The 25,235-nt window shown below is 46.0% G+C and overlaps 1 protein-coding gene across 3 annotated transcripts in view; it reads left to right on the top strand.

The window, feature by feature from the left end:
* The window catches only part of LOC139418444 (neurofibromin), a 79,711-nt gene that overhangs the window by 12,132 nt on the left and 42,344 nt on the right, over positions 1–25,235 (top strand). For all 3 annotated transcript variants that reach the window (XM_071167870.1, XM_071167869.1, XM_071167868.1), the window contains exons 5-35: positions 1,738–1,844; positions 1,959–2,026; positions 2,478–2,553; positions 2,870–3,027; positions 3,115–3,288; positions 3,426–3,554; positions 3,716–3,790; positions 4,532–4,663; positions 6,260–6,385; positions 6,726–6,839; positions 6,937–7,016; positions 7,166–7,286; positions 7,541–7,787; positions 9,548–9,621; positions 9,742–9,825; positions 9,969–10,310; positions 10,509–10,648; positions 10,762–10,884; positions 11,023–11,106; positions 11,219–11,335; positions 11,462–11,643; positions 11,941–12,152; positions 12,400–12,561; positions 12,795–12,898; positions 13,161–13,296; positions 13,619–13,681; positions 15,398–15,556; positions 19,559–19,656; positions 19,772–19,918; positions 20,696–20,842; positions 20,985–21,095. In XM_071167870.1, the coding sequence (XP_071023971.1) occupies positions 1,738–1,844; positions 1,959–2,026; positions 2,478–2,553; positions 2,870–3,027; positions 3,115–3,288; positions 3,426–3,554; positions 3,716–3,790; positions 4,532–4,663; positions 6,260–6,385; positions 6,726–6,839; positions 6,937–7,016; positions 7,166–7,286; positions 7,541–7,787; positions 9,548–9,621; positions 9,742–9,825; positions 9,969–10,310; positions 10,509–10,648; positions 10,762–10,884; positions 11,023–11,106; positions 11,219–11,335; positions 11,462–11,643; positions 11,941–12,152; positions 12,400–12,561; positions 12,795–12,898; positions 13,161–13,296; positions 13,619–13,681; positions 15,398–15,556; positions 19,559–19,656; positions 19,772–19,918; positions 20,696–20,842; positions 20,985–21,095 (4,092 nt within the window). The remainder of the gene's footprint in view (positions 1–1,737; positions 1,845–1,958; positions 2,027–2,477; positions 2,554–2,869; positions 3,028–3,114; positions 3,289–3,425; positions 3,555–3,715; positions 3,791–4,531; positions 4,664–6,259; positions 6,386–6,725; positions 6,840–6,936; positions 7,017–7,165; positions 7,287–7,540; positions 7,788–9,547; positions 9,622–9,741; positions 9,826–9,968; positions 10,311–10,508; positions 10,649–10,761; positions 10,885–11,022; positions 11,107–11,218; positions 11,336–11,461; positions 11,644–11,940; positions 12,153–12,399; positions 12,562–12,794; positions 12,899–13,160; positions 13,297–13,618; positions 13,682–15,397; positions 15,557–19,558; positions 19,657–19,771; positions 19,919–20,695; positions 20,843–20,984; positions 21,096–25,235) is intronic.

The following is a 25,235-nucleotide window of genomic DNA, read 5'->3' as shown; positions in this document are numbered from 1 at the left end:
TCCACAGAGGAACTCTGGAGCTCTGTCAGAGTTCTTGGTCACCTCCCTGGCAAAGACCCTTCTCCGTGCCGATTGCTCAGTTTGGCCAGGCGGCCAGCTCTAGGAAAAGTCTTGGTGGTTCCAAACTTCTTTCATTTTAACAATGATGGAGGCCACTATGTTCTTGGGATCTTCAATGCTGCAGAAATGTTTTGGTACCCTTCCCCAGATCTGTGCCTCAACACAATCCTGTCTCGGAGCTCTACGGACAATTCCTTCGACCTCATGGCTTGGGTTTTGCTCTGACATGCACTGTCAACTGTGGGACATTTTTATATAGACAGGTGTGAGCCTGTCTGAATCTTGTCCAATCAATCAAATTTACCACAGGTGGACTCCAATCAAGTTGTAGAAACATCAAGGATGATCAATGGAAACGATGCACCTGAGCTCAATTTCGAGTCTCAAAGCAAAGGGTCTTAATACTTATGTTATGTTATGTTATGTTATGTTTTGTTATGTTATAGAGCTATCAACTCTCTTCCCCCTCACTCTCATTGAAGCCCAAAGGCCTGAACTGGTGTACAGTGCATTTGGAAACTATTCAGACCCCTTGACTTTTACCACATTTTGTTACGTTACAGCCTTAAACATTTATAAAATTAAAAATGTTCCTCAATCTGTATTAAAGAAGAAAAAAAATGTATATATATTTTTTTAGTACATTTGTTAAAATTTCTAAAACCCCTGTTTTTGCTTTGTCATTATGGGGTATTATATGTAGATTGAGGAACATTTTAAATTTTATAAATGTTTAAGGCTGTAACGTAACAAAATGTGGTAAAAGTCAAGGGGCCTGAATAGTTTCCAAATGCACTGTACACCAGTTCAGGCCTTTGGGCTTCAATGAGAGTGAGGGGGAAGAGAGTCGATAGCTCTATCACCCACCTAAGATGGAGAGAAAGGGAGGGAGGATGAATAAAGGGAGTCTAGTCTCTGTCAGCAGCCTTCATAAAGAGGGTCTTTGTCCGGGTCTGATGGAGCAATGTTCCACTGTGAGCACCGTGTCCCATAAGGACCTGGGCCTGAACAAGGCGTGTGGGGAGATAACATCTGGTGTAACCATTAACCACTAGGGTTTATGAATTATTTGTAGAAGCTTAGAAAGCACAGCTTTTGTCTCCCTTCTCGTTGTACTGGTGTACTATAGAATAGTGCTGCTCCACTCGTGTATCTATCATGTCTGTGAGTCGGCACTTGTTAACCAAGCTGTGCTGTGGTCTGATTGGTCCATGACTCACAGGCCCCAGACTGATGAAATAGCTGGTTATTAAAACATGAGGTTTTGCTATGCGATGTTAGGACAGGGAGAGTGTGTTGACCTCAACCACTCTCCAGTGTCACCTTTTGCTCTTCAGAGCTTTTACCTTGAAAAGCATTGCCCAGTCATCCAAACTATTTGATGTCATTAGTGCTACGTGAAGGCAAAGCTCTTTATGACCCTTAATTTGCTACTTAACCTTGTTCTTGGAGGCTCTCGTAGTCTTACTCACCGAACCACCTCATTTATTATTACATTTCCCATTGGGTTTGGTTTTCCCCTTACGCTAGTGTGTATGTATGATGGTTAGTGTACAGTGTGTATGATGCTACTCATCTACAGATTTGTAATGCTGTGATTCTATTGAATGTGAATATTTGATGAGATGACAAGGATCGTCTTTAATAAATATCCATCTCTGCTGCGTTTCCCCTCAGGTTGCAGGAGCTCACCGTGTGTTCGGAGGACACAGTGGATGTCCATGACATTGAGCTCATCCAGTACATCAATGTGGACTGTGCCAAGCTTAAGAAACTGCTCCAAGGTATACGCCTATTCTTATCAGTCACGTTGCTTTATTTAGGACAACAGATGTCACATTTTCTTTTGAGTTGTTCTCTGTTATTGATGCTCGGTGTTGACTCCCTATCTTCTGCAGAGACGGTGTTTAAATTCAAAGCCCTCAAGAAGCCTGCCCAGCTAAGTGTCATCAACAGTTTAGAGAAGGTGAATTTCTCTCTGTGTCGCCCTCTGCAGTGTCTGTCTATAGACTCGCTGTCTCTACCTAGTGGTGTCTCTCCTCCTGTATCCATGCTCCTCCTGCTCTAGTGTAGTCTGAGTTTACATGGAGCTGCTCAGGCATCTGGATACACTTCAGTGCAGTCAGGACGCTAGTGTTTACACAAACTGTCTCTGGCTCGCCAGAAGCCCCAGTCATGGAGCTGGAGTGTGGCTCCACTGAGAGGGCGTGTAAACACATCAACTGTTTTATGAAGTTGTACATTTAAACAGTTTTTTATCTCTCGTCATCAGAGCGTGACATTAGTATCTGAATAGTTTAGTTGGCTGAGGATAGGGAAACATCCTTGCAAGTTGGTGCGTTGATAGTTTTCTCTGTGAGTTGAGGATAGGGACAGTGCTTTCCAGGCAGTTGATGTAACCCTCTTCTCTCCCTCAGGCCTTCTGGAACTGGGTGGAGAACTACCCTGATGAGTTCACCATGCTGTACCAGAGGCCACAGACAGACATGGCCGGTGAGGATGCTGTTAGAGATCTAATGTTACAATCAGAGATGAATCCTGTGTTATAGATTGTTGTTGCTTGGCCGGGTCTCTCTCAGACTGTGTGTCATTGACTATGTTGTTGCTTGGCCGGGTCTCTCCCAGACTGTGTGAAATTGACTGTGTTGTTACTTGGCCAGGTCTTTCCGAGACTGTTTGACATTGACTGTGTTGTTGCTTGGCCGGGTCTCTCCCAGACTGTGTGACATTGACTGTGTTGTTGCTTGGCCGGGTCTCTCCCAGACTGTGTGACATTGACCGTGTTGTTCCCTGTCCGGGTCTCTCCCAGACTGTGCAGAGAAGCTGTTTGACCTGGTGGACAGTTTTGCTGAGAGTGCCAAGAGGAAGGCAGCCGTGTGGCCACTGCAGATCATCCTCCTCATTCTCTGTCCCGACATCACACAGGACCTCTCCAGAGAGACCGTGGAGGACACCAAGGTCAACAAGGTCCGATACAAAACACACACACACCAGTGTTTTAATTAGCTATGTCTTACTCTCCTCTCGTACACTACTCTTCTGTCTGCCTCACAGAAACTGTTCCTGGAGAACCTGAGGAAGGCCCTGGCCGGCCACGGGGGCAGTAAACAGCTGACTGAGAGTGCTGCCATCGCCTGTGTCAAACTCTGCAAGGCCTCCACCTACATCAACTGGGAGGACCACTCTGTCATCTTCCTCCTGGTGCAGTCCGTCGTGGTGGACCTCAAGGTGAGCACCAGCCACTGATGGTCCTCTGATGATCACTGTTATGGGACAGCATTATTATCGTAGTATACAGGTTTAGTCACCAGCAATAACCAGTCACAGCTGATGCTATCTACATTGTCTCTCCCTTCTCCTGTCAGGCCCTGCTCTTCAACCCAGCCAAGCCTTTCTCCAGAGGGGCGGGAAGCCAGAACGCAGATGTGGACCTCATGATCGACTGCTTCGTCTCCTGTTTCCGCATCAATCCCCACAACAACCAGCACTTTAAGGTCTGGGACTCCTGTGGACCTCTTGACTGTAGTATTCCATAGAAATGTTGATAACCATTTATCATGAACTGATGTTAAGCACATACTGGTGTGTTGAAGTAAGGACTGTGTTTGATCTCTGTTCAACGTCTCCCTCTATTTATTTCTCTCTCTCACTATAGGTCTGCCTGGCGTCATCCTCCCCTCCCTCCTTTCACTTTGTCCTGGTCAACTCCCTACACAGAATCATCACTAATGTAAGTGTGTGGTGTCGTGGCCCAACTCCGAGTGAAGGGATCGATCAACACACCCAATACTAATGTCCAGTGGCACCATCCAAAGTATATAAAAGTGACCACACAGTGCCCATCGACAATGACCAGTGGTGACCTTATCTGTGGTGACTTGGTATAGATGATGTCACTACTGTATAGATTATGTCACTACTGTAGGAATGGCTCACATTCTGTACACACTGAGCTTTATTACACAGCATTCGATGGACTACCATCTCACTCTGGCTGTGAGCCATGCACGGAGAGGAAGTGCTGCAGACACTTATGTGGTGTGTGTGTGTGTTTCAATGGGAAGTGCCTGAGGGCAGGTTTCATTCAGAGCCCTTTTTATTAGCTCTCCATGTGCCTGAGAGACTGTGTGTGTGTGTGTGTGTGTGTGTGTGTGTAAGAGCGATGGAGTGGGAGTATTACTGATCTTTCTCTCGCCCCCTTACCCAAAGCACTTCCTGTCTGTGAGCAGAAGTTAGAGGCTGATTGTATTCCTGTGTGTATGTCTGGGTGGGTACCAAATAGGAGATGTCAGACACCATCTTTCTCCCCTCCAGGCTAACTGAAGAAGTCCATTTCTCCACCCCAACAAATCCTCCTGGGCTGAAGGCCCCATGTTATCTGGGAAAGTTTTGATTGGGACAAGACCGTAAACACCCACCGTAATCAACCTACAGGGTTGAGTTTAACCCCCGGTCCATTCCTCTGTTGCAGTCTCCGTTGGACTGGTGGCCGAAGATCGACGCTGTGTACTGCTACTCAGGAGAGCTGAGGGTCATGTTTTCTGAGACACTGGGCCACGTGATGAGGGGCTGCAGTACACACGCTCCCCTACGCTCTACTCCGGTAAGACGTTCACACAGCAAAACACCCTTGCCGTCTGTGCGCAGACTGACCACACAGCACACACTCTTGGAAACAAAAACATGCTCAACAAACCCCAAATATTATCGGTGCGTGAGTGTGCATGATTGTTTTTTCCGGAATGGGATGTGCTGAGATGTTAATGAATGTCAGACAGCAGTGACCGTGTATGGAGGAACTGTAGAGACCAGGAGATCCACAGCAACAGGAGACAAATCCTCCTGTCCATTTGACACAGCCCAGACACTACTGGAGAGTCATGCAGGAGAATATTTGAACATTTCTGATAACTCCTCACGTCCCTGTCCTTTTGTGTGAATGTGTGAGTATGTTTACGGGCGTGTGTCACCTCGCTGTCATCGGTGTGTTTGGTTCAGTCATCTCATGGAGGTGGAGGACTGCAGAGGGAGCTCTCTGACATCACTGACTCGGTGGTGCTTCTTTTCTCTTTCCTCGTTCTTTCCTTCTCCTTCATTTTGAACTGGCTGCTGCTCACTCACTCAGATGCCAACTTGTCACTGTCACTGTTTTGCATGGCAGTGGGCATCTGTTGCTGTAAGTATAACTGCCACCCCTTCCACTCCCCAAGCCGCCGCCTCCCGAACCTTCTGCAGCTGACCCCCTGACCTCTAACCCCTGACCCCACCCTCAGGCTACCACAGATAAGAGAGAGCCCCTGTCGTCCTCCACCTCCTCTGTGCTCTGGTTGAAGTGAGCCTGCCTCCGGCTCCTCCCTCCACTCCATCTCCTCTGTATGCTAGGCTAGCTGCTGGAGCATGTTTCTCAGCCTGTTGAGGCTGGGTCCTCCACTCCATCTCCTCTGTATGCTAGGCTAGCTGCTGGAGCATGTTTCTCAGCCTGTTGAGGCTGGGTCCTCCACTCCATCTCCTCTGTATGCTAGGCTAGCTGCTGGAGCATGTTTCTCAGCCTGTTGAGGCTGGGTCCTCCACTCCATCTCCTCTGTATGCTAGGCTAGCTGCTGGAGCATGCTTCTCAGCCTGTTGAGGCTGGGCCCTCCACTCGCACACTGTCTTTGGATGGTTCATCTCCTTTATTTTAAGTGTTGACATGCCTTCATACTAGGTTCTATGGATGGATACTTGGTTGGGATCTCATCACCTGTGAAGAAATGGGAGGCCTGTAGATTGTGTTGGTGCATAGTTGAATATTTCCTTCCACCTCTACTAGAGTTGGTTATTATTTCCTCATCCATAATCTGGGTTTGCCGTGTCCTGACGTTGTGTGTCATGGTTTAGGCATGGCCCCATGCTCCTGTCTGTCAGTCTGGTTGCCCACCTCCTGTTTCATGGCCCACCCATGAAGGGACCTCATGAAACAGTCCCTCTTTATCTTTGACCCCTGATCCCTTCTCTCCTGGTGGCTCTCCTGATCCCTGTGCTGTGGGTCTCTGCTCGGAGGGAACTTGTTTGTCTGATTACAGTAGACTCTGCATCTGTTTCCGTCTCCTCTAGTTCCCCTTTCCACGTTTTCCTTACCCTCCTTCTTTTTTTCCCCACTCCCCTCATATTGAATGAATGTTCCTGCTCACAGCCAGTCTCTACTGCTTGTTCCCTTCAGAGTCTGACCTTCAAGGAGAAGATGACCAGTCTGAAGTTCAAGGAGAAGACCACAGACCTGGACACGCGGAGCCTCCTGCTGGCCCTGGTCAAGCTCATCCACTCTGACCCTAAACTCATGCTGCATGTTAGTATTTACTCTGTTTATTTCTGGCCAGGAGACCTAAATTAATGTGTGTTTTGCTGTTTGAGGATGGTCTGTTTAACACAGTAGTTTTACTTATCCTTTAATTCTACATTTTTTGTGTTGAGTTAAGGGATTATCGTGGTTAATTCCACTTGCAGGGTTAGATTTAGACAAATAAGCCAAGTGTTTGGTTAGTGACTGCAAATCCCAAACCAGCTTAAGACTTTCTAAATCAAAGACTTATAGGCAGACTGGATCCGGAAAAGCCACTCTTGGCATGTTTGTACATGGCTGTGTAGTCGTGTACGTGTGTACTGTAGGTTTGCTTTGTGTGTGCCAGAACCCGGGTAAGCAGGGTCAGGAGATCCAGAGCAGTACAGCAGAGCTGATCACCGGCCTGGTGCAGCTGGTGCCTCTGGCCAACATGGGAGAGTGTTCACAGGAGGCCATGGAGGTGAACCCCATCTCTCTCTCTCTCCCCTTTTTCTCCATTATGGTTACATTTGCCACAGTGGCTAATAGATACTCCTCCCGTTCTCTTCCTTTTGTAGGCCCTCTTGGTCCTGCATCAACCTGAGACCATAGAGCTGTGGAACCCAGATGCTCCCATTGAGACCTTCTGGGATATCAGGTAGCCTAAATGCCCCATTTGTTTAACCACCTTTGCTTATGTGTGATCCTCCACATTAGATGCCAGGTGAAATTGAGTGTTGATTGATGCTGATTGGTTAGCAGAGATGGTCACCCAAGTTGACTGTGATTGACTTTTGTACCCTACAGTTCTCAGGTTCTCTTCTTCATCTGTAAGAAGCTGGTTGGCCACCAGATGATCAACAGCACAGAGATCCTCAAGTGGCTGAGGGAGATCCTCATCTGCAGGAACAAGTTCCTCAGGAACAAGGTAGGTTACTGTGTTTTGTGTTATGTATTCCTTATACCTCTGTGTCTCATCCAAGAAGGCACAACATTGTATAATGTTCAGAAATATTCTTTGTATAACAGATATATACTTCTGTCATGCAGAGTAGGGAAAAATGCCAGCTCTATGTACGACATTTCTATGTATGACATTTCTATATACATTCTGAACACCCTCCTGAACGTGACCTCGTTTAGATCTCTGTTCTAACCCTCTGTCCTGTCTTCCTCCCCCAGGAGCGGGCCACGGTGGGCAGTGGCATCCCCATCTGTAGACAGGCCCAGACCAAGCTGGAGGTGTGTCTCTACATGTTCCTGTGGAGCCCTGACATGGAGGCCGTTCTGGTGGCCATGTCCTGCTTCAGACACCTGTGTGAGGAGGCTGAGGTCCGCTGTTGCGTGGATGAGGTCCCAGTACAGACTATCCTGCCCAACTACAACACCTTCATCGAGTTTTCCTCCGTCAGCAACATGATGTCCACAGGTTAGTTGTGAACGCACAAGCTAATGACCTCCTAAGATTTCTTTGTCTGGGTCAGTTCAATAATCCAGAGGGACCTTGGGGAGAAATGATGGCGCTGTACCTATAGAGCAGTGGCGATCGGTGCCATTTAAGATGAGGGAGGACGATTTATTTAATTTTTACGAGCATGGCCTTTATTCTATTACAGCATATTGGATGACTGTCATTCATATTTCATTCACCCAGCTCAATGTAACATTGATAGGTTTAGGCAGCTACATGATACTCAAATTTTCCCTATACCCGTCATGAGGTTGCTACAACCTACACTATGAATGAAAGTTTACAACGTAGGTGCACAGGTCAAGAGAAATATGTAAGTAATCAAGACAGTGACACGTTCAATACCGTCTTGGACATTCTTGCCTGCATCTAGCTGATCTAGGGTGTAATCATTAGTCCAACAGTTGCAAACGAGAGTTTCTGTTGGGAAAATTCAGGTATGTTTATCCCTGTTTGGTTCCCTTTGCTTCCGTTTAAAAAATGTTTTTCAACAGAATCGGTGGAACGAATACACACAAACACAGTTCACTTTCATAGCTGCCACATACAAACAGCATGATCTGCTCGTTGTGTAATTCCTACGCGCGCTCCTCCACCTTTTCCTTTCACTTGTGGACTAGAGTGCACAACACATTAGCTCTTTCCAAGCCAAACATCCATACCATAAACGCTAACCGCAGCCTACATCATTGCTAACATACTGTAGCATCCCTCCATGTTTGAGTAGGCTAAACTAGCTAGCTGCAATCACTAGCTAAGTAAGTGAAAAAAATATTACGAAATATAGCTAGCTCGCTCTCTTATGTCTCCTTTATTTTAGAAGAAATTTCTTCAACTGTTGTCTTTCTCTTTGAGTCATCTACTCACCACATTTTATGCACTGCAGTGCTAACTCGCTGTAGCTTATGCTTTCAGTACTAGATTAATTCTCTGATCCTTTGATTGGGTGGACATGATGTCAGTTCGTTCTGCAAGAGCTCTGATAGGTTGGAGGACGACTTACTGTGTAAGTCTATGGAAGGGGGTGAGAACCACGAGCCTCCTAGGATTTGTATTGAAGTCAATGTACCCAGAGGAGGACTGAAGCTAGCTGTCCTCCGGCTACACCATGGTGCTACCCTACAGAATGCGGCTGAGGCTACTGTAGACCTTCATTGCAACATAGTGTGTTTTAATCAATGATTTGGTGATGTGAATATATTTAGTATAGTTTTATCTAAAAATGATAACCTTTGTAATGTTTCAGTTTTAATTTGTCTGAAATTCACTGAGGAGGATGGGCCTCCCCTTCCTCTTCTGAGGAGCCTCCACTGCTATAGAGGGCAGTCCCACCATGAGAACTCATGCTCATGGTCATGATGCTCAAATCAAATGATATTTGTCACATGCTTCATAAACAAGTGTAGACTAACAGTGAAATGCTTACTTACAGTTTCCCAACAATTCAGATTTAAAGATAAAATAAAAAATAATAATTACACAGTGAATAACAGGTAAAAAATAACATGGCTATATACACGAGGTACCAGTACCGAGTCGATGTGCAGGGGTACGAGGTAATTCAAATAGCTATGTACATATAGGTAGGGGTAAAGTGACTAGGCAATAGGATAGATAATAGACAGTAGCAGCAGCATGTGTGTTGAGTGTGTGTGTGTGTGTGTGCTGGGGCTGTCAGCGAGGTGAAGGCTCCTGTCATCGTGTGTTTGTGTTTTCAGGCCGCTCAGCCCTGCAGAAGAGAGTGATGGCTCTGTTGAGGAGGATCGAACATCCTACTGCAGGAAACAAAGAGGTGAAAGAGTGGCCTGCTGCTGTGTTCCTGTTCATACCCTGATGCTTCAATCATGGAAGGATGTTTGTGAAGCACGATATTGATATCAACTCAGCATTTGTTTTACGATCTTCCCCACAGGCATGGGAAGACACGCATGCAAAATGGGAGCAGGCAACCAAATTAATCCTCACCCATCCCAAAACTAAGCTAGAGGATGGCCAGGCAAGCACACACCCAGTACCTTGTTCTTATGCATTCCTGTTATGCAAATCAAAAATACACTTCACATATTATTTGGTTGTGGATTGATGTTGTCTCTCTGTTGCCTTCTCTCATTGGTCCTCTCTCTCTGCTTCTGTGTCCAGGAGTGGATCAACATGACGGGCTTCCTGTGTGCTCTGGGAGGTGTGTGTCTGCAGCAGCGCAGCGCCCCAGGCCTGGCCACCTACAGCCCCCCCATGGGGCCTCTCAGTGAGAGGAAAGGCTCCATGATCTCCATGGGCTCCTGTGAGGGGAACACGGAGACACCCCTGGGCCGCTTCCTGGACCGCCTGCTGTCCCTCATGGTGTGCAGCCATGAGAAGGGTGTTCAGATCCGGACTAATGTTAAGGACCTAGTTGGCCTGGAGCTCAGCCCAGCTCTTTACCCCATGCTCTTCAACAAACTCAAGAACGGCATCAGCCGCTTCTTCGACGCACAGGGGCCGGTGAGAGAACAAACAAACACACGCACGCTCAGAAAACGTCATCGATTATCTGTTTGTTATAGTATAATCACATTGGTGTGAGCAATGCTTTTGAAAAGGGTTATACCTGTTATATCCAATGTCACTGAAGGAATGGAGAAGGTAACTGTTGTCTTTCTTAGCTTTTGTGGTAAAATATGTTTTTCTGTGTCTGTTTAGGTCCCAATCAATGACACCAACACCCAGTTTGTGGAGCAGACCATCGCCATCATGAAGAACCTACTGGACAACCACACTGAGGGCAGCTCAGAGCACCTGGGACAGGCCAGCATAGAGACCATGATGCTCAACCTGGTCAGGTAAATGCCACCCCTCCTGTCCTCTCCTCTATCCCGACCATGAGAATGTTGGTGAGCTGCTGTGAGCCCACTGCCCACTCTCATCCTCCACATGCCCTGTGTTGTGTTGGCAGGTATGTGCGTATCCTAGGCAACATAGTGCATGCCATCCAGATCAAGACCAAGCTGTGCCAGCTGGTGGAGGTGATGATGGAGAGACGAGACGACCTGTCCTTCTGCCAGGAGATGAAGTTCAGGTGAGAATGTTCTCCTGGAGTTTTGACTGTCTGTCAAACTGTACTGTCCAGGTTTACTGCAACATATTGATACGGAGTAATAAAAAAAGGTGTCATTTAGTTGACATACTGTAAAGCAATGTCCATTCATCCCTGCAGGAACAAGATGGTGGAGTACCTGACAGACTGGGTGATGGGCACCTCAAACCAAGCGGCTGACGATGACGTCAAGTGTCTTACCAGGTACTGTTCTACTACCCCCTGCTTGGATTGTACCCCCCTCACACACCTGATGTGAACATGACCTCTGTGACCTCTAACCCCTAATCTATACCCTGTGCTGTGTGATATACAGGGACCTGGACCAGGCCAGTATGGAGGCGGTGGTGTCTCTGCTAGCTGGCCTGCCTCTCCAGCCTGAGGAGGGAGATGGAGTGGAACTGATGGAGGCCAAGTCCCAGCTCTTCCTCAAGTACGCCAGCCAAGCTCTACTACTATTGCATTTTATTACTTCTGTACATCATAATTCTCCAGAAAGCAAAGTCTGCTTTCATTACTCCCACTAGCTTTGTAGTGATTGTGTGTGTCCTCCTCCCAGGTACTTCACCCTGTTCATGAACCTGCTGAATGACTGCAGTGAGGTGGAGGATGATGGGCAGCAGGTGGCAGGGAGGAAGAGGGGCATGTCCCGACGTCTGGCCTCCCTCAGACACTGCACCGTCCTGGCCATGTCCAACCTCCTCAACGCCAACGTGGACAGCGGCCTCATGCACTCCATCGGTCAGTCTGGAAGCCTAACATAGAAACTTATCAGGAATGAAGCTTGGGCTCGCTCTTTGGTTGGCTGCTTCATGTGTCCCTGTTTTTTAAAGTGCTTCACTGCACATGCGAAAGAAGATTGACAGTGGAAGTGGCTTTAATGGGATCTCTGTGAATTACATCTAATTCCTCATTAGTGTAGGGTCGTTAAAACGATACTTGCCCATGTTCAATGATATTCCCTCTTGTCCCACATAGAGAAATGCATTATCTTACCTATTGCGCTCTCTCTTGCATTCTCTCGGTGTGTGTGTGTAGGTCTGGGCTACCATAAGGACCTGCAGACTCGGGCCACCTTCATGGAGGTGCTAACTAAGATCCTGCAGCAGGGAACAGAGTTTGACACACTGGCAGAGACGGTGCTTGCTGACCGGTTTGAGAGGCTGGTAGAGCTGGTCACCATGATGGGAGACCAGGGAGAGCTGCCTATTGCCATGGCTCTGGCCAACGTAGTGCCCTGCTCCCAATGGGTATGCAGTCTACTCACCACCCACTGTCCTTTCTGTGTGACCCATCATCTTGACCCTGGTGTTAGATATGGCAGTGTAAATGGAATAACATTTAACGCAAATGGTTTCCTACTGTTCATAGGTGTGAATATGAATGTCAGTGTTGTGTTAGTGATGTGTAGACTGTGGGTGTCGGAGTGTGAGCTGTGTCACTAACGGTATGATCTCTGTAAGGGATTTTTTTTTCTCCCCTCCTGTCCCCTGTCAGGATGAGCTGGCGCGGGTGCTGGTGACTCTGTTTGACTCGCGCCACCTCCTTTACCAGCTGCTGTGGAACATGTTCTCCAAGGAGGTGGAGCTGGCAGACTCCATGCAGACTCTGTTCAGAGGAAACAGTCTGGCCAGCAAGATCATGACCTTCTGCTTTAAGGTACACAACATGACTGGCTAGGTGCCCAGTCCTGTCCTGATCAACCCAGGAAAGAAAGTGTGGTTGAGCTCTTTTACGACTATGCAAAATACCTGCTCTCTGACAAGGGTCATGACACAATATGGTCTTCGGCTTTCAAAGAAGCATGGCGCCTGCTTTCTAAAATGAGTTCTAGTTTAGGTTGTCAGTGTGTTTATGCCTGTGTCCACCCCTCCCTCCCTCTGCTGTTTCAGGTGTACGGGGCCACGTACCTGCAGAAGCTGCTGGAGCCTCTCCTCAGAGGGGTCATCACTGCCCCAGAGTGGCAGCTCATCAGCTTCGAGGTGGATCCCACCAGGTAACCTACCCCACAGACACTATTCAACTCATTCACCCACTTTTTTTTTCCAGCTGTGCTATTTAAACCAAGAGAATTGCTTGTCTATTTAACTGATAATCTGCTTGTTTTTATTTCAGTTAGGACCTTTGGAAAATGTTAAGATTCTCGGCAACATGGAAGAAGTGTTGCATTGTCCCATGCTCTCTTGCTGTCTCTGATTATGACTGACTGGTTCTGTGTCTCTGGTTATGGCTGACTGGTTCCGTGTCTCCGGCTGCAGGCTGGAGCAGAGTGAGAACCTGGAGGAGAACCAGAGCAACCTGCTGCAAATCACCAACCGCTTCTTCCTGGCCATCATCAACTCCTCCACAGAGTTCCCCCCTCAGCTGCGCAGTGTCTGTCACTGCCTGTTCCAGGTACGTATTAGACCCCTCAAGTCCCAACTCTAACCCACTCCACCGGCTGGAAACCCTCATCTGACTGACAGGGTTCCTTTTATCTCAGGAATTATCTGAGCTTTTTCTGCAGTGGTCACCATTTCTGTTTCCAGAGTGGTTATTATGAACTAGGTAAATGTACATCACAAGGTAAGCTTTGATGGCATAGGAATCATTTGCACTTTTGTGCAGGTCCTGTATACGAAGGCAGTAGTATTTGTGCAGGTTCTGTATACGAATGTAGTAGTTTGGGGGGTGTGTGTGTTTGTGGTGACTTTTTGTGCCCATCTCTGTTCTGTAGGCAACTTGCCACTCTCTACTGAATAAAGCCACAGTTAAAGAGAAAAAGGAAAGCAAAAAAGCAGTAAGTTCAGAGAACGTTCTCCCTGGCCACTCTGTTGAAAGAAAGGGAAGGCCTCTTGCTCTTCTATCACCTTAAACTACTTTATACTCCCGCCCTCCTTACAATCACCACCTGAAATCCCACTACTAATACTTTTACTTCCAAACAAGTTTCTCTCGGTTTCAATGTACGCTCACCACAAACTGGTGGGACTGTTGTAGCTACAATGTTCCTATCCACTGCTCCTCTGGTCTCTTAATGGTGTGAGTTTTTTTGGGGTTGGTGTTTGAAAGGAGTTTGGGGGTCTATGATAAGGGGCTTGTATTGCAGGTCACGGAGCACTTTGGCAGATAGTTGTGTGGTGCTACTCTGTCCTGGGATCCACTCCTGGAATTCCTTATCATTCCTGGATTCCTGGAATTTGGAACACTCGTGAAGACCTAAGGTTTCTGTGCCGTTCAGTACTAGCTACGTTTGGCAGTGCAGAAAGACGTCCACCCCAGGGGTGATCTGATGACCACACCCTCAGTTCCCTCTACTGCATATTTATATATGTATTTTTTTATTTAAGAATTATTCTGTATTTGTATTTAATTATTATATTTTATTTAATTTGACCCCTTTTTTTTCTCAATTTTGCGATATCCAATTGTCCCATCGAACGGACTCGGGAGAGGCGAAGGTCAAGAGCCGTGCGTCCTCTGAAACACGACCCCCGGCAAGCCGCACTGCTTCTTGACACAACGCCTGCTTAACCTGGAAGCCAGCCGCACCAATGTGTCGCAGGAAACCGTACACCTGACCACCGTGTCAGCTTGCAATGAGCCCGGCACGCCGCAGGAGTGGCTAGAGCGCGATGGGACAAGGACAACTCGGCCGGCCAAAACCTCCCCTAACCCGGATGACGCTGGGCCAATTGTGCGCCGCATCATGGGTCTCCCGGTCGCGACCGGCTGCTGCACAGCCTGGGATCGAACCAGGATCTGTAGCGATGCAGTGCCTTAGACCGCTACACCACTCGGGAGGCCCCCTCTACTGCATTTACCGAATCTGAAACGCACAATGAAGTGAGCTAGCAGCTTGTTATCATGAGTAGTTGTGTCTCCTTCATCGGTTGAGATGTCATATTGGCATCATGGTTAATATTGCTAGCGGTCAATATCCTGTGTTCATGGGACTGAGCAGTAAGCTGTAGAGGCCTGGTAATTGGCTGACCTTTCAAAGCAATCTAATACTGCAGGCTGTTAATAACAGCTTGTGGTGTTGCAGCAGCAATGAAACAATTATTTTCATCTTACAGCCTAGTAATTCCATTGCTGCGATCCCCCTTTTAAAATACACTTGTGTTACAGCTGATGACATTAAAGTATGCAGACATGCAGAACGTTTGTTCAGTTCAGGCGATGGATTTAACTGAACATTGCCCAGTGCTTTCTCAGTAGCGTACAGTATCAAGTCTAAACTAGTAGTTAGGACTGGTCTAAGATTCTCCTCTCCCCTTTATCTAGATTTCCAGGCGCCTTGCTTTCCTTTTTAATCTCTAACTCAGTTTTGAAGCGGGCCTAGTGGTGTGAATGTGGTTTGGTGGTGACGTGGCCATCTTGTGTCCTCTAGCCTGTGGAATACTTTCTCCTACACTCGATCTGCTCCAACCCATGCCCTCTCCTCCTCTCCCTCTCTCTAACAATGAATCCTCCACTGTTCTTACTATCCCTCCTCCAACACCCTCACATTCAGGTGGTCAGCCAGCGTTTCCCCCAGAACAGCATAGGGGCGGTGGGTAGTGCCATGTTCCTACGTTTCATCAACCCTGCCATAGTGTCACCCTATGAGGCGGGCATCCTGGATAAGAAACCTCCTCCCAGGATAGAGAGGGGATTGAAGCTCATGTCCAAGGTAAGAGGACAGGGCACCCAGGCCTCATATACAATATGACTTAACACTATGTGACCGGATTCAGCATCGTAGGCATTTGACGCTATTTCCTAGTTCACAGTAGGGCTGTTAAAAAATTAAATAAGCGCTAATATGCCTTAATTACAAACTTGGAGCTGATTGTGGACTACAGGAAAAGGCGGGCTGAACAGGCCCCCATTAACATCGACGGGGCTGTAGTGGAGCGGGTCGAGAGTTTCAAGTTCCTTGGTGTCCACATCACCAACTAACTGTTATCGTCCAAACACACCAAGACAATCCTGAAAAGGGCACGACAACACCTTTTCCCCCTCAGGAGACTGAAAAGATTTGGCATGGGTCCCCAGATCCTCAAAGTTCTACAGCTGCACCGTGCAACTGCTCGGCATCTGACCGTAAGGTGCTACAGAGGGTAGTGGCCAAGCTCTCTGACATCCAGGACCTATATATTAGGTGGTGTCAGAGGAAAACCCCCAAAATTGTCAGACTTCAGTCACCCAAGTCATAAACTGTTTTCTCTGCTACCGCACGGCAAGCGGTACTGGAGCGCCAAGTCTAGGACCAAAAGGCTCCTTAACAGATTCTACCCCCAAGTCATAAGATAGATGAACAAGTAATCAAATGGCCACCAGACTATTTACCTTGACCCACCCCATTTGTTTTTACACTGGTGCTACTCACTGTTTATTATCTATTGTATGCATAGTCACTTCACTCCTACCTACATGTACAAATGACCTCAACTAACCTGTACAGCCGCGCATTGACTTGGTACCGGTACCCCCCCCCTGTATATAGCCTCACTATTATTTTATTGTGTTACTTACTTTAGTTTATTTGCGGAGGCTGCAGGGGTGCGTGCTACACCACTGCATAAGTTAAGTTTAGCTATGAGGAATCTAAGACGTATCAAGAAAATGATATCCAGCTCAGGGCTCCAGCTACTCTTTCGGTTTGCTAACTTGCTAGCTAAGTGGCGAGATGTCAAGATTAAGCCTCTTGGTTACAGCAGTGACATTCAATCCCGTTCTGGATCAAGATCCCTGTTGCCTAAATAGTTTTGTGCGTCCCCAAAATGTGTATAAGTACACTAAACAAAAATATAAACGCAACATGCAATAACTTCAAAGATTTTACTGAGTTACAGTTCATATGAGGAAATCAGTCAATTTAAATATTCATTAGGCCCTAATCTATGGATTTCACATGAATTGGAATACAGATATGCATCTGTTGGTCACAGATACCTTTAAAAAAAAAGGTAAGGGCGAAAACCAGTCAGTATCTGGTGTGACCATCATGCGGTGCGACACATCTCCTTCGTATGGAGTTGATTGTGTCTTGTGGAATGTTGTCCCACTCATCTTCAATGGCTGTGCGAGGTTGCTGGATATCAAATAACATGTTATTTGTCACATGCGCTGAAAACAACAGGTGTAGACCTTACCGTGTAATGCTTACTTACAAGCCCTTAACCAACAACGCAGTTCAAGAAATAGAGCTTAGAAAATATGTACTAAATAAACAACATTTGAAATATAAAAAAGTGACCCACTAAAATAACAATGCTATATACGGGGTAGTGGTACCGAGTCAGTGTGCTGGGCTACAGGTTAGTAAGGAGGCTATATACGGGGTAGTGGTACCGAGTCAGTGTGCTGGGCTACAGGTTAGTAATGAGGCTATATACGGGGTAGTGGTACCGAGTCAGTGTGCTGGGCTACAGGTTAGTAATGAGGCTATATACGGGGTATCGGTACCGAGTCAGTGTGCTGGGCTACAGGTTAGTAATGAGGCTATATACAGGGGGTATCGGTACCGAGTCAGTGTGCTGGGCTACAGGTTAGTAATGAGGCTATATACGGGGTAGTGGTACCGAGTCAGTGTGCTGGGCTACAGGTTAGTAATGAGGCTATATACGGGGTAGTGGTACCGAGTCAGTGTGCTGGGCTACAGGTTAGTAATGAGGCTATATACAGGGGGTATTGGTACCGGGTCAATGTGCTGGGCTACAGGTTAGTAATGAGGCTATATACAGGGGGTATCGGTACCGGGTCAGTGTGTTGGGCTACAGGTTAGTAATGAGGCTATATACAGGGAGTATTGGTACCGAGTCAGTGTGCTGGGCTACAGGTTAGTAATGAGGCTATATACAGGGGGTATTGGTACCGGGTCAATGTGTTGGGCTACAGGTTAGTAATGAGGCTTTATACAGGGGGTATTGGTACCGGGTCAGTGTGCGGGGGTAGAGGTTAGAGGTCATTTGTACATGTAGGTAGGGGTGAAGTGACTACATGTATAATAAACAGTGAGTAGCAGCAGTGTACAAAACAAAGGGGACTGGAACACTCTATTGTCTATGTCCATCCAGAGCATCCTTAACATGCTCAATGGGTGTCCTGACTCTTCCTAGAGCTGGCCGCCTGGCCAAACCTGAGCATTTGGGGGAGAAGGGCCTTGGTCAGGGAGGTGACCAAGAACCCGATGGTCACTCTGACAGAGCTCCAGAGTTCCTCTGTGGAGATGGTAGAACCTTCCAGAAGGACAACCATCTCTGCAGCACTCCACCAATCAGGCCTTTATGTTAGAGTGATCAGACAGAAGCCACTCCTCAGTAAAAGGCATATGACAGCCCGCTTGAAGTTTGCCAAAAAGCACCTAAAGAGTCTCAGACCATGAGAAACAAGATTCTCTGGTCTGATGAATCCTAGATGGAACTCTTTGGCCTGAATGCCAAGCATCACGTCTGGAGGAAACCTGACACCATCCCTATGGTGACGCATGGTGGTGGCAGCATCATGCTGAGGGGATGTTTTTCAGCTGCAGTGACTGGGAGACCAGTCAGGATCGAGGGGAAGATGTACAGAGAGATCTTTGATGAAAACCTGCTCCAGAGCACTCAGGACCTCAAACTGGGGCAAAGGTTCACCTTCCAACAGGACCTTATTCCTAAGCACACAGCCAAGTCAATGCAGGAGTGGCTTCCCGACAAGTCTCTGAATGTCCTTGAGTGGCCCAACCAGAGCCTAAACTTGACCCTGATCGAACATCTCTGGAGAGACCTCAAAATAGCTGTGCAGCGACGCTCCCCACCCAACCTGACGGAGTTTGATGGATCTGCAGAGAAGGATGAGAGAAACTTCCAAAATACAGGTGTACCAAGCTTGTAGCGTCACACCCAAGAAGACTCAATGCTGTAATTGCTGCCAAGTGTGCTATAACAAAGTACTGACTGAAGGGTCTGAATAATTATTTAAATGTGATATTTCCGTTTTTTATTTTTAATAAATTAGCTAACATTTCTAAAAACCCTGTTTTTGCTTTGTCATTATGGGTTATTGTGTGTAGATTGAGGGAAAAAACTGATTTAATCCGTTTCAGAATACAGTTGTAAGTCAAGGGCTCTGAATGCTTTCCGATGGCACTGTATGTACTGTTATTTTTGTTGTTGGAATAGTGCACATTCAGGAATACTGTAAACCCCGGTATGGTACAGAAACGAATAGACAGTATGAAATGCCATTCTGACTCATATGTTTACATGTGAATCATTAAAGTTACCCGGAAGACTAGTACCCGGAAGGTTGCTAGATTGAATCCCTGAGCTGACAAGGTAATAATCTGTTGTTCTGCCCCTGAACAAGGCAGTTAATCCACTGTTCCTAGGCCGTCATTGTAACTAACAATTTGTTCTTAACTGAATCGCCTAGTTAAATAAAGGTTAAAAAAAAGTGCTTGGGGCTACAGCTTAAGAGGATGAGAACGATGCTGAATGGGTGTAAACTAAGAAAATATATCATTTAAGGGCTTTTTCTCCTACTTGTCTCAAATTCTTCATTTAATTATTTTTACACTTTTATAAAATGTTAAAATAGTCAGTCTTGAGACTTTGGTAAGCTCACCTTCCTGAATTCAGTCACATATGGTGTATTCTATTTGAGGATCTTGCCTTGTTGTTGACTTGTTTTTATTTATCTCTTCCAGATCCTGCAGAGCATTGCCAACCATGTTTTATTCACCAAAGAGGAGCACATGAGACCTTTCAATGACTTTGTCAAAAGCAACTTTGATGCAGCTAGAAGGTATGATAAAATAAGGATCTCTTCCCTCATTGAAACCTATTGGATGTTTTTATTGGATACTCATTAACCTATCAGGCCTAGCTGAATCTTGTTCATTTGTCCTTTTGTGTTGTAGGTTTTTCCTGGACATTGCATCAGACTGCCCTGCCAGTGACTCCGTCAACCACAGCCTGTCCTTCATCAGTGATGGCAATGTTCTGGCCCTGCACCGGCTGCTTTGGAACAACCAGGAGAAGATAGGACAGTACCTCTCCAGCAACAGGTGAGTGGGCTGAACAGTCCAACAGAGTTGTGTTGTATTGCTTGGGACGACTTCGATGTTATAAGAACTTCCACACAAACAGTAGGTATCCTGCACACATACGGTCTCCCTACCCAACCGACATAGATTACAGAGACCGTGAGAAGCACTCCCTGGGGAGGCCGTGAGACCAAATCTCTGTGGCCCCCCTCTCAGTGGCCCCTGTGTTTAAGATACTATAGAGACATATTGTACAGATATATTGTTTTACTGACTAAAACTACACACATCATTAATTATAATTTTATGATTCTAATCAATTTCATACAATTATATGGTTTCAGGGTGGAGTATTCTAATCATTAATTTAAACATATAAATCCCATTAACAAAGATGTTTTACATAACCCAGATCTTTAGGTGAACTGAAGCCCACATTTGTTTACACCAATCTGATAAGCCCAGCTCACAGGAAGCGTTGTTTGAAACTATTGTACACCTCTGTACCTGCTGCGTGTGAGAGAGGCTTATCGGAGTAGACTGGATCAAATCAAATTTTATTTGTCACATGCGCTGAATACAACAGGTTACAGTGAAATGCTTACTTACAAGCCCTAAACCAACAACAAGAAAAATATGTGTTTAGTAAAAGATGGATAAGTAAAAAAAATACAAATAATAATTAAAGAGCATCAGTAAAATAACAGTAGTGAGGTTATATACAGGGGGTATTGGTACAGTGTCATTGTGCAGGGAGTACACGTCTGTCGTGCTAACCACTTCCTTGTTCTTCTTCAGGGATCACAAGGCAGTAGGGAGACGTCCGTTTGACAAGATGGCCACCCTCCTAGCCTATCTGGGGCCCCCAGAGCACAAACCTGTGGCTGACACCCACTGGTCCAGCCTCAACCTCACCAGCTCCAAGTTTGAAGAATTTATGACAAGGTACACACATCAAATTACTATTAATCACATAGATCTCACTGTCACAAGCCGGTCTCATAAAACTGGATATGATAGTATCTGAGGCAGGGGTTGTTTTATTAGTACTCTAAAAGTACCTCCGATCTTGTATTTGCTTCCTCAGACACCAGGTACATGAGAAAGAGGAGTTCAAAGCCCTGAAGACCCTCAACATCTTCTACCAGGCTGGCACCTCCAAGAACGGCAACCCTGTCTTCTACTACATCACACGCAGGTGAGAACTGCAGACTGTCACATTTCAACAGAGTCACAAAACGCTCTATTCACTTCATCATGATGCATTTATTCAGAAACATTGATGCTGGAAACATTTTAAAACGAGGCATTGAGTTGGAGCACTCAACAATAAAAGGCATAGATTAATTTATTTTAGCTCACCTTAATCCATTGTACAGATGAGAACAGGCGACTGACGTTTCGAAGTCAAGCTGACGTCTTTCTCAGTGACTTGACAGTTGCACTTAGGCCACTAGGCTATGAATAGGAGCTATTTAGACACAACAATGTAAGAAAATAATGTTTCAAGGTAAATGGCAAATTAATACCAATAATAGGAGATCATGTCTGGTTAATCAATATGGAATCATGAAATAAGCAAAAAAGTGTTAAACAAGTTAAAATATATTTTAGATTTGAGATTCTTCAAAGGAGCCACCCTTTGCCTAGGAGACAGCTTTGCACACTCTTGGAATTCTCTCAACCAGCTTCATGAGGTGGAATGCATTTAAATTAAAAGGTGTGCCTTGTTAATTTCTGGAATTTCTTTCCTTAATGCGTTTGAGCCAATCAGTTGTGTTGTGACAAGGTAGGGGTGGTATACAGAAGATGGTAAAAGACCAAGCCCTTATAATGGCAAGAACAGCTCAAGTAAGCAAAGAGAAATGACATTCCATCATTACTTTAACACATGAAGGCCAGTCAATCTGGAAAATTTGATCATTTCTTTTGTCACTGGCTTACACACAATACCCCATAATGTCAAAGTGGAATTATGTTTTTGGAAATTTGACAAATTAATAAAAAATAAAAAAAAGTGACTACACCTCAGCAATTTATAACTATTTTTACAAGAAAGGTTAGATTTTAACAGCCTTACTAGTTATTGTTTATGGCCCTCTCATGCTGAATAGTTGTTTTCAGGGGTTACGTACATTACACATAGTTACATTTATGAAGTGAAGGTCGCTGTACATTTTAAATAACTGACTTGAATGCAAGTAAATTTATCACAATTAACATCTCACCAATTATAACAACAGGACCACCAGCACCATTCAAAGATCGCTGCCACTTACCTGTTGTTATGAGCAAAGTAAACCCTCTCACCTGCAGTGGTTTATGAACAAAGTAAACCCTCTCACCTGCAGTGGTTTATGAACAAAGTAAACCCTCTCACCTGCAGTGGTTTATGAACAAAGTAAACCCTCTCACCTGCAGTGGTTTGTGAACAAAGTAAACCCTCTCACCTGCAGTGGTTTATGAACAAAGTAAACCCTCTCCCCTGCAGTGGTTTATGAACAAAGTAAACCCTCTCACCTGCAGTGGTTTATGAACAAAGTAAACCCTCTCACCTGCAGTGGTTTATGAACAAAGTAAACCCTCTCCCCTGCAGTGGTTTATGAACAAAGTAAACCCTCTCACCTGCAGTGGTTTATGAACAAAGTAAACCCTCTCACCTGCAGTGGTTTGTGAACAAAGTAAACCCTCTCCCCTGCAGTGGTTTATGAACAAAGTAAACCCTCTCACCTGCAGTGGTTTATGAACAAAGTAAACCCTCTCACCTGCAGTGGTTTATGAACAAAGTAAACCCTCTCACCTGCAGTGGTTTATGAACAAAGTAAACCCTCTCACCTGCAGTGGTTTGTGAACAAAGTAAACCCTCTCCCCTGCAGTGGTTTATGAACAAAGTAAACCCTCTCACCTGCAGTGGTTTATGAACAAAGTAAACCCTCTCACCTGCAGTGGTTTATGAACAAAGTAAACCCTCTCCCCTGCAGTGGTTTGTGAGCAAAGTAAACCCTCTCCCCTGCAGTGGTTTATGAGCAAAGTAAACCCTCTCCCCTGCAGTGGTTTGTGAACAAAGTAAACCCTCTCCCCTGCAGTGGTTTATGAGCAAAGTAAATCCTCTCCCCTGCAGTGGTTTATGAGCAAAGTAAATCCTCTCACCTGCAGTGGTTTGTGAACAAAGTAAACCCTCTCCCCTGCAGTGGTTTGTGAACAAAGTAAACCCTCTCCCCTGCAGTGGTTTGTGAGCAAAGTAAACCCTCTCACCTGCAGTGGTTTATGAACAAAGTAAACCCTCTCACCTGCAGTGGTTTGTGAGCAAAGTAAACCCTCTCCCCTGCAGTGGTTTGTGAACAAAGTAAACCCTCTCCCCTGCAGTGGTTTATGAGCAAAGTAAACCCTCTCACCTGCAGTGGTTTGTGAACAAAGTAAACCCTCTCCCCTGCAGTGGTTTATGAGCAAAGTAAACCCTCTCACCTGCAGTGGTTTGTGAACAAAGTAAACCCTCTCACCTGCAGTGGTTTGTGAACAAAGTAAACCCTCTCCCCTGCAGTGGTTTATGAGCAAAGTAAACCCTCTCACCTGCAGTGGTTTGTGAACAAAGTAAACCCTCCCCCCTGCAGTGGTTTATGAGCAAAGTAAACCCTCTCACCTGCAGTGGTTTGTGAACAAAGTAAACCCTCTCCCCTGCAGTGGTTTATGAGCAAAGTAAACCCTCTCACCTGCAGTGGTTTATGAACAAAGTAAACCCTCTCACCTGCAGTGGTTTATGAGCAAAGTAAACCCTCTCACCTGCAGTGGTTTATGAGCAAAGTAAACCCTCTCACCTGCAGTGGTTTGTGAACAAAGTAAACCCTCTCACCTGCAGTGGTTTATGAGCAAAGTAAACCCTCTCACCTGCAGTGGTTTGTGAACAAAGTAAACCCTCTCCCCTGCAGTGGTTTGTGAACAAAGTAAACCCTCTCCCCTGCAGTGGTTTGTGAACAAAGTAAACCCTCTCCCCTGCAGTGGTTTGTGAACAAAGTAAACCCTCTCCCCTGCAGTGGTTTGTGAACAAAGTAAACCCTCTCACCTGCAGTGGTTTGTGAACAAAGTAAACCCTCTCCCCTGCAGTGGTTTGTGAACAAAGTAAACCCTCTCACCTGCAGTGGTTTATGAGCAAAGTAAACCCTCTCACCTGCAGTGGTTTGTGAGCAAAGTAAACCCTCTCACCTGCAGTGGTTTGTGAACAAAGTAAACCCTCTCCCCTGCAGTGGTTTGTGAACAAAGTAAACCCTCTCCCCTGCAGTGGTTTATGAGCAAAGTAAACCCTCTCACCTGCAGTGGTTTGTGAACAAAGTAAACCCTCTCACCTGCAGTGGTTTGTGAACAAAGTAAACCCTCTCCCCTGCAGTGGTTTATGAGCAAAGTAAACCCTCTCACCTGCAGTGGTTTATGAGCAAAGTAAACCCTCTCACCTGCAGTGGTTTATGAGCAAAGTAAACCCTCTCACCTGCAGTGGTTTATGAGCAAAGTAAACCCTCTCACCTGCAGTGGTTTGTGAACAAAGTAAACCCTCTCCCCTGCAGTGGTTTATGAGCAAAGTAAACCCTCTCACCTGCAGTGGTTTGTGAACAAAGTAAACCCTCTCACCTGCAGTGGTTTGTGAACAAAGTAAACCCTCTCACCTGCAGTGGTTTATGAACAAAGTAAACCCTCTCCCCTGCAGTGGTTTGTGAACAAAGTAAACCCTCTCCCCTGCAGTGGTTTGTGAACAAAGTAAACCCTCTCCCCTGCAGTGGTTTATGAGCAAAGTAAACCCTCTCACCTGCAGTGGTTTGTGAACAAAGTAAACCCTCTCCCCTGCAGTGGTTTGTGAACAAAGTAAACCCTCTCCCCTGCAGTGGTTTGTGAACAAAGTAAACCCTCTCCCCTGCAGTGGTTTGTGAACAAAGTAAACCCTCTCCCCTGCAGTGGTTTGTGAACAAAGTAAACCCTCTCCCCTGCAGTGGTTTGTGAACAAAGTAAACCCTCTCACCTGCAGTGGTTTGTGAACAAAGTAAACCCTCTCCCCTGCAGTGGTTTGTGAACAAAGTAAACCCTCTCACCTGCAGTGGTTTATGAGCAAAGTAAACCCTCTCACCTGCAGTGGTTTGTGAGCAAAGTAAACCCTCTCACCTGCAGTGGTTTGTGAACAAAGTAAACCCTCTCCCCTGCAGTGGTTTGTGAACAAAGTAAACCCTCTCCCCTGCAGTGGTTTATGAGCAAAGTAAACCCTCTCACCTGCAGTGGTTTGTGAACAAAGTAAACCCTCTCACCTGCAGTGGTTTGTGAACAAAGTAAACCCTCTCCCCTGCAGTGGTTTATGAGC

This window comes from Oncorhynchus clarkii, chromosome 10 (assembly GCF_045791955.1).
Source record: "Oncorhynchus clarkii lewisi isolate Uvic-CL-2024 chromosome 10, UVic_Ocla_1.0, whole genome shotgun sequence".
Lineage (NCBI taxonomy): Eukaryota > Metazoa > Chordata > Actinopteri > Salmoniformes > Salmonidae > Oncorhynchus > Oncorhynchus clarkii.
The sequence above is the reverse complement of the archived record's forward strand: the minus strand, read 5'-3'. Positions and strand labels throughout refer to the sequence as shown.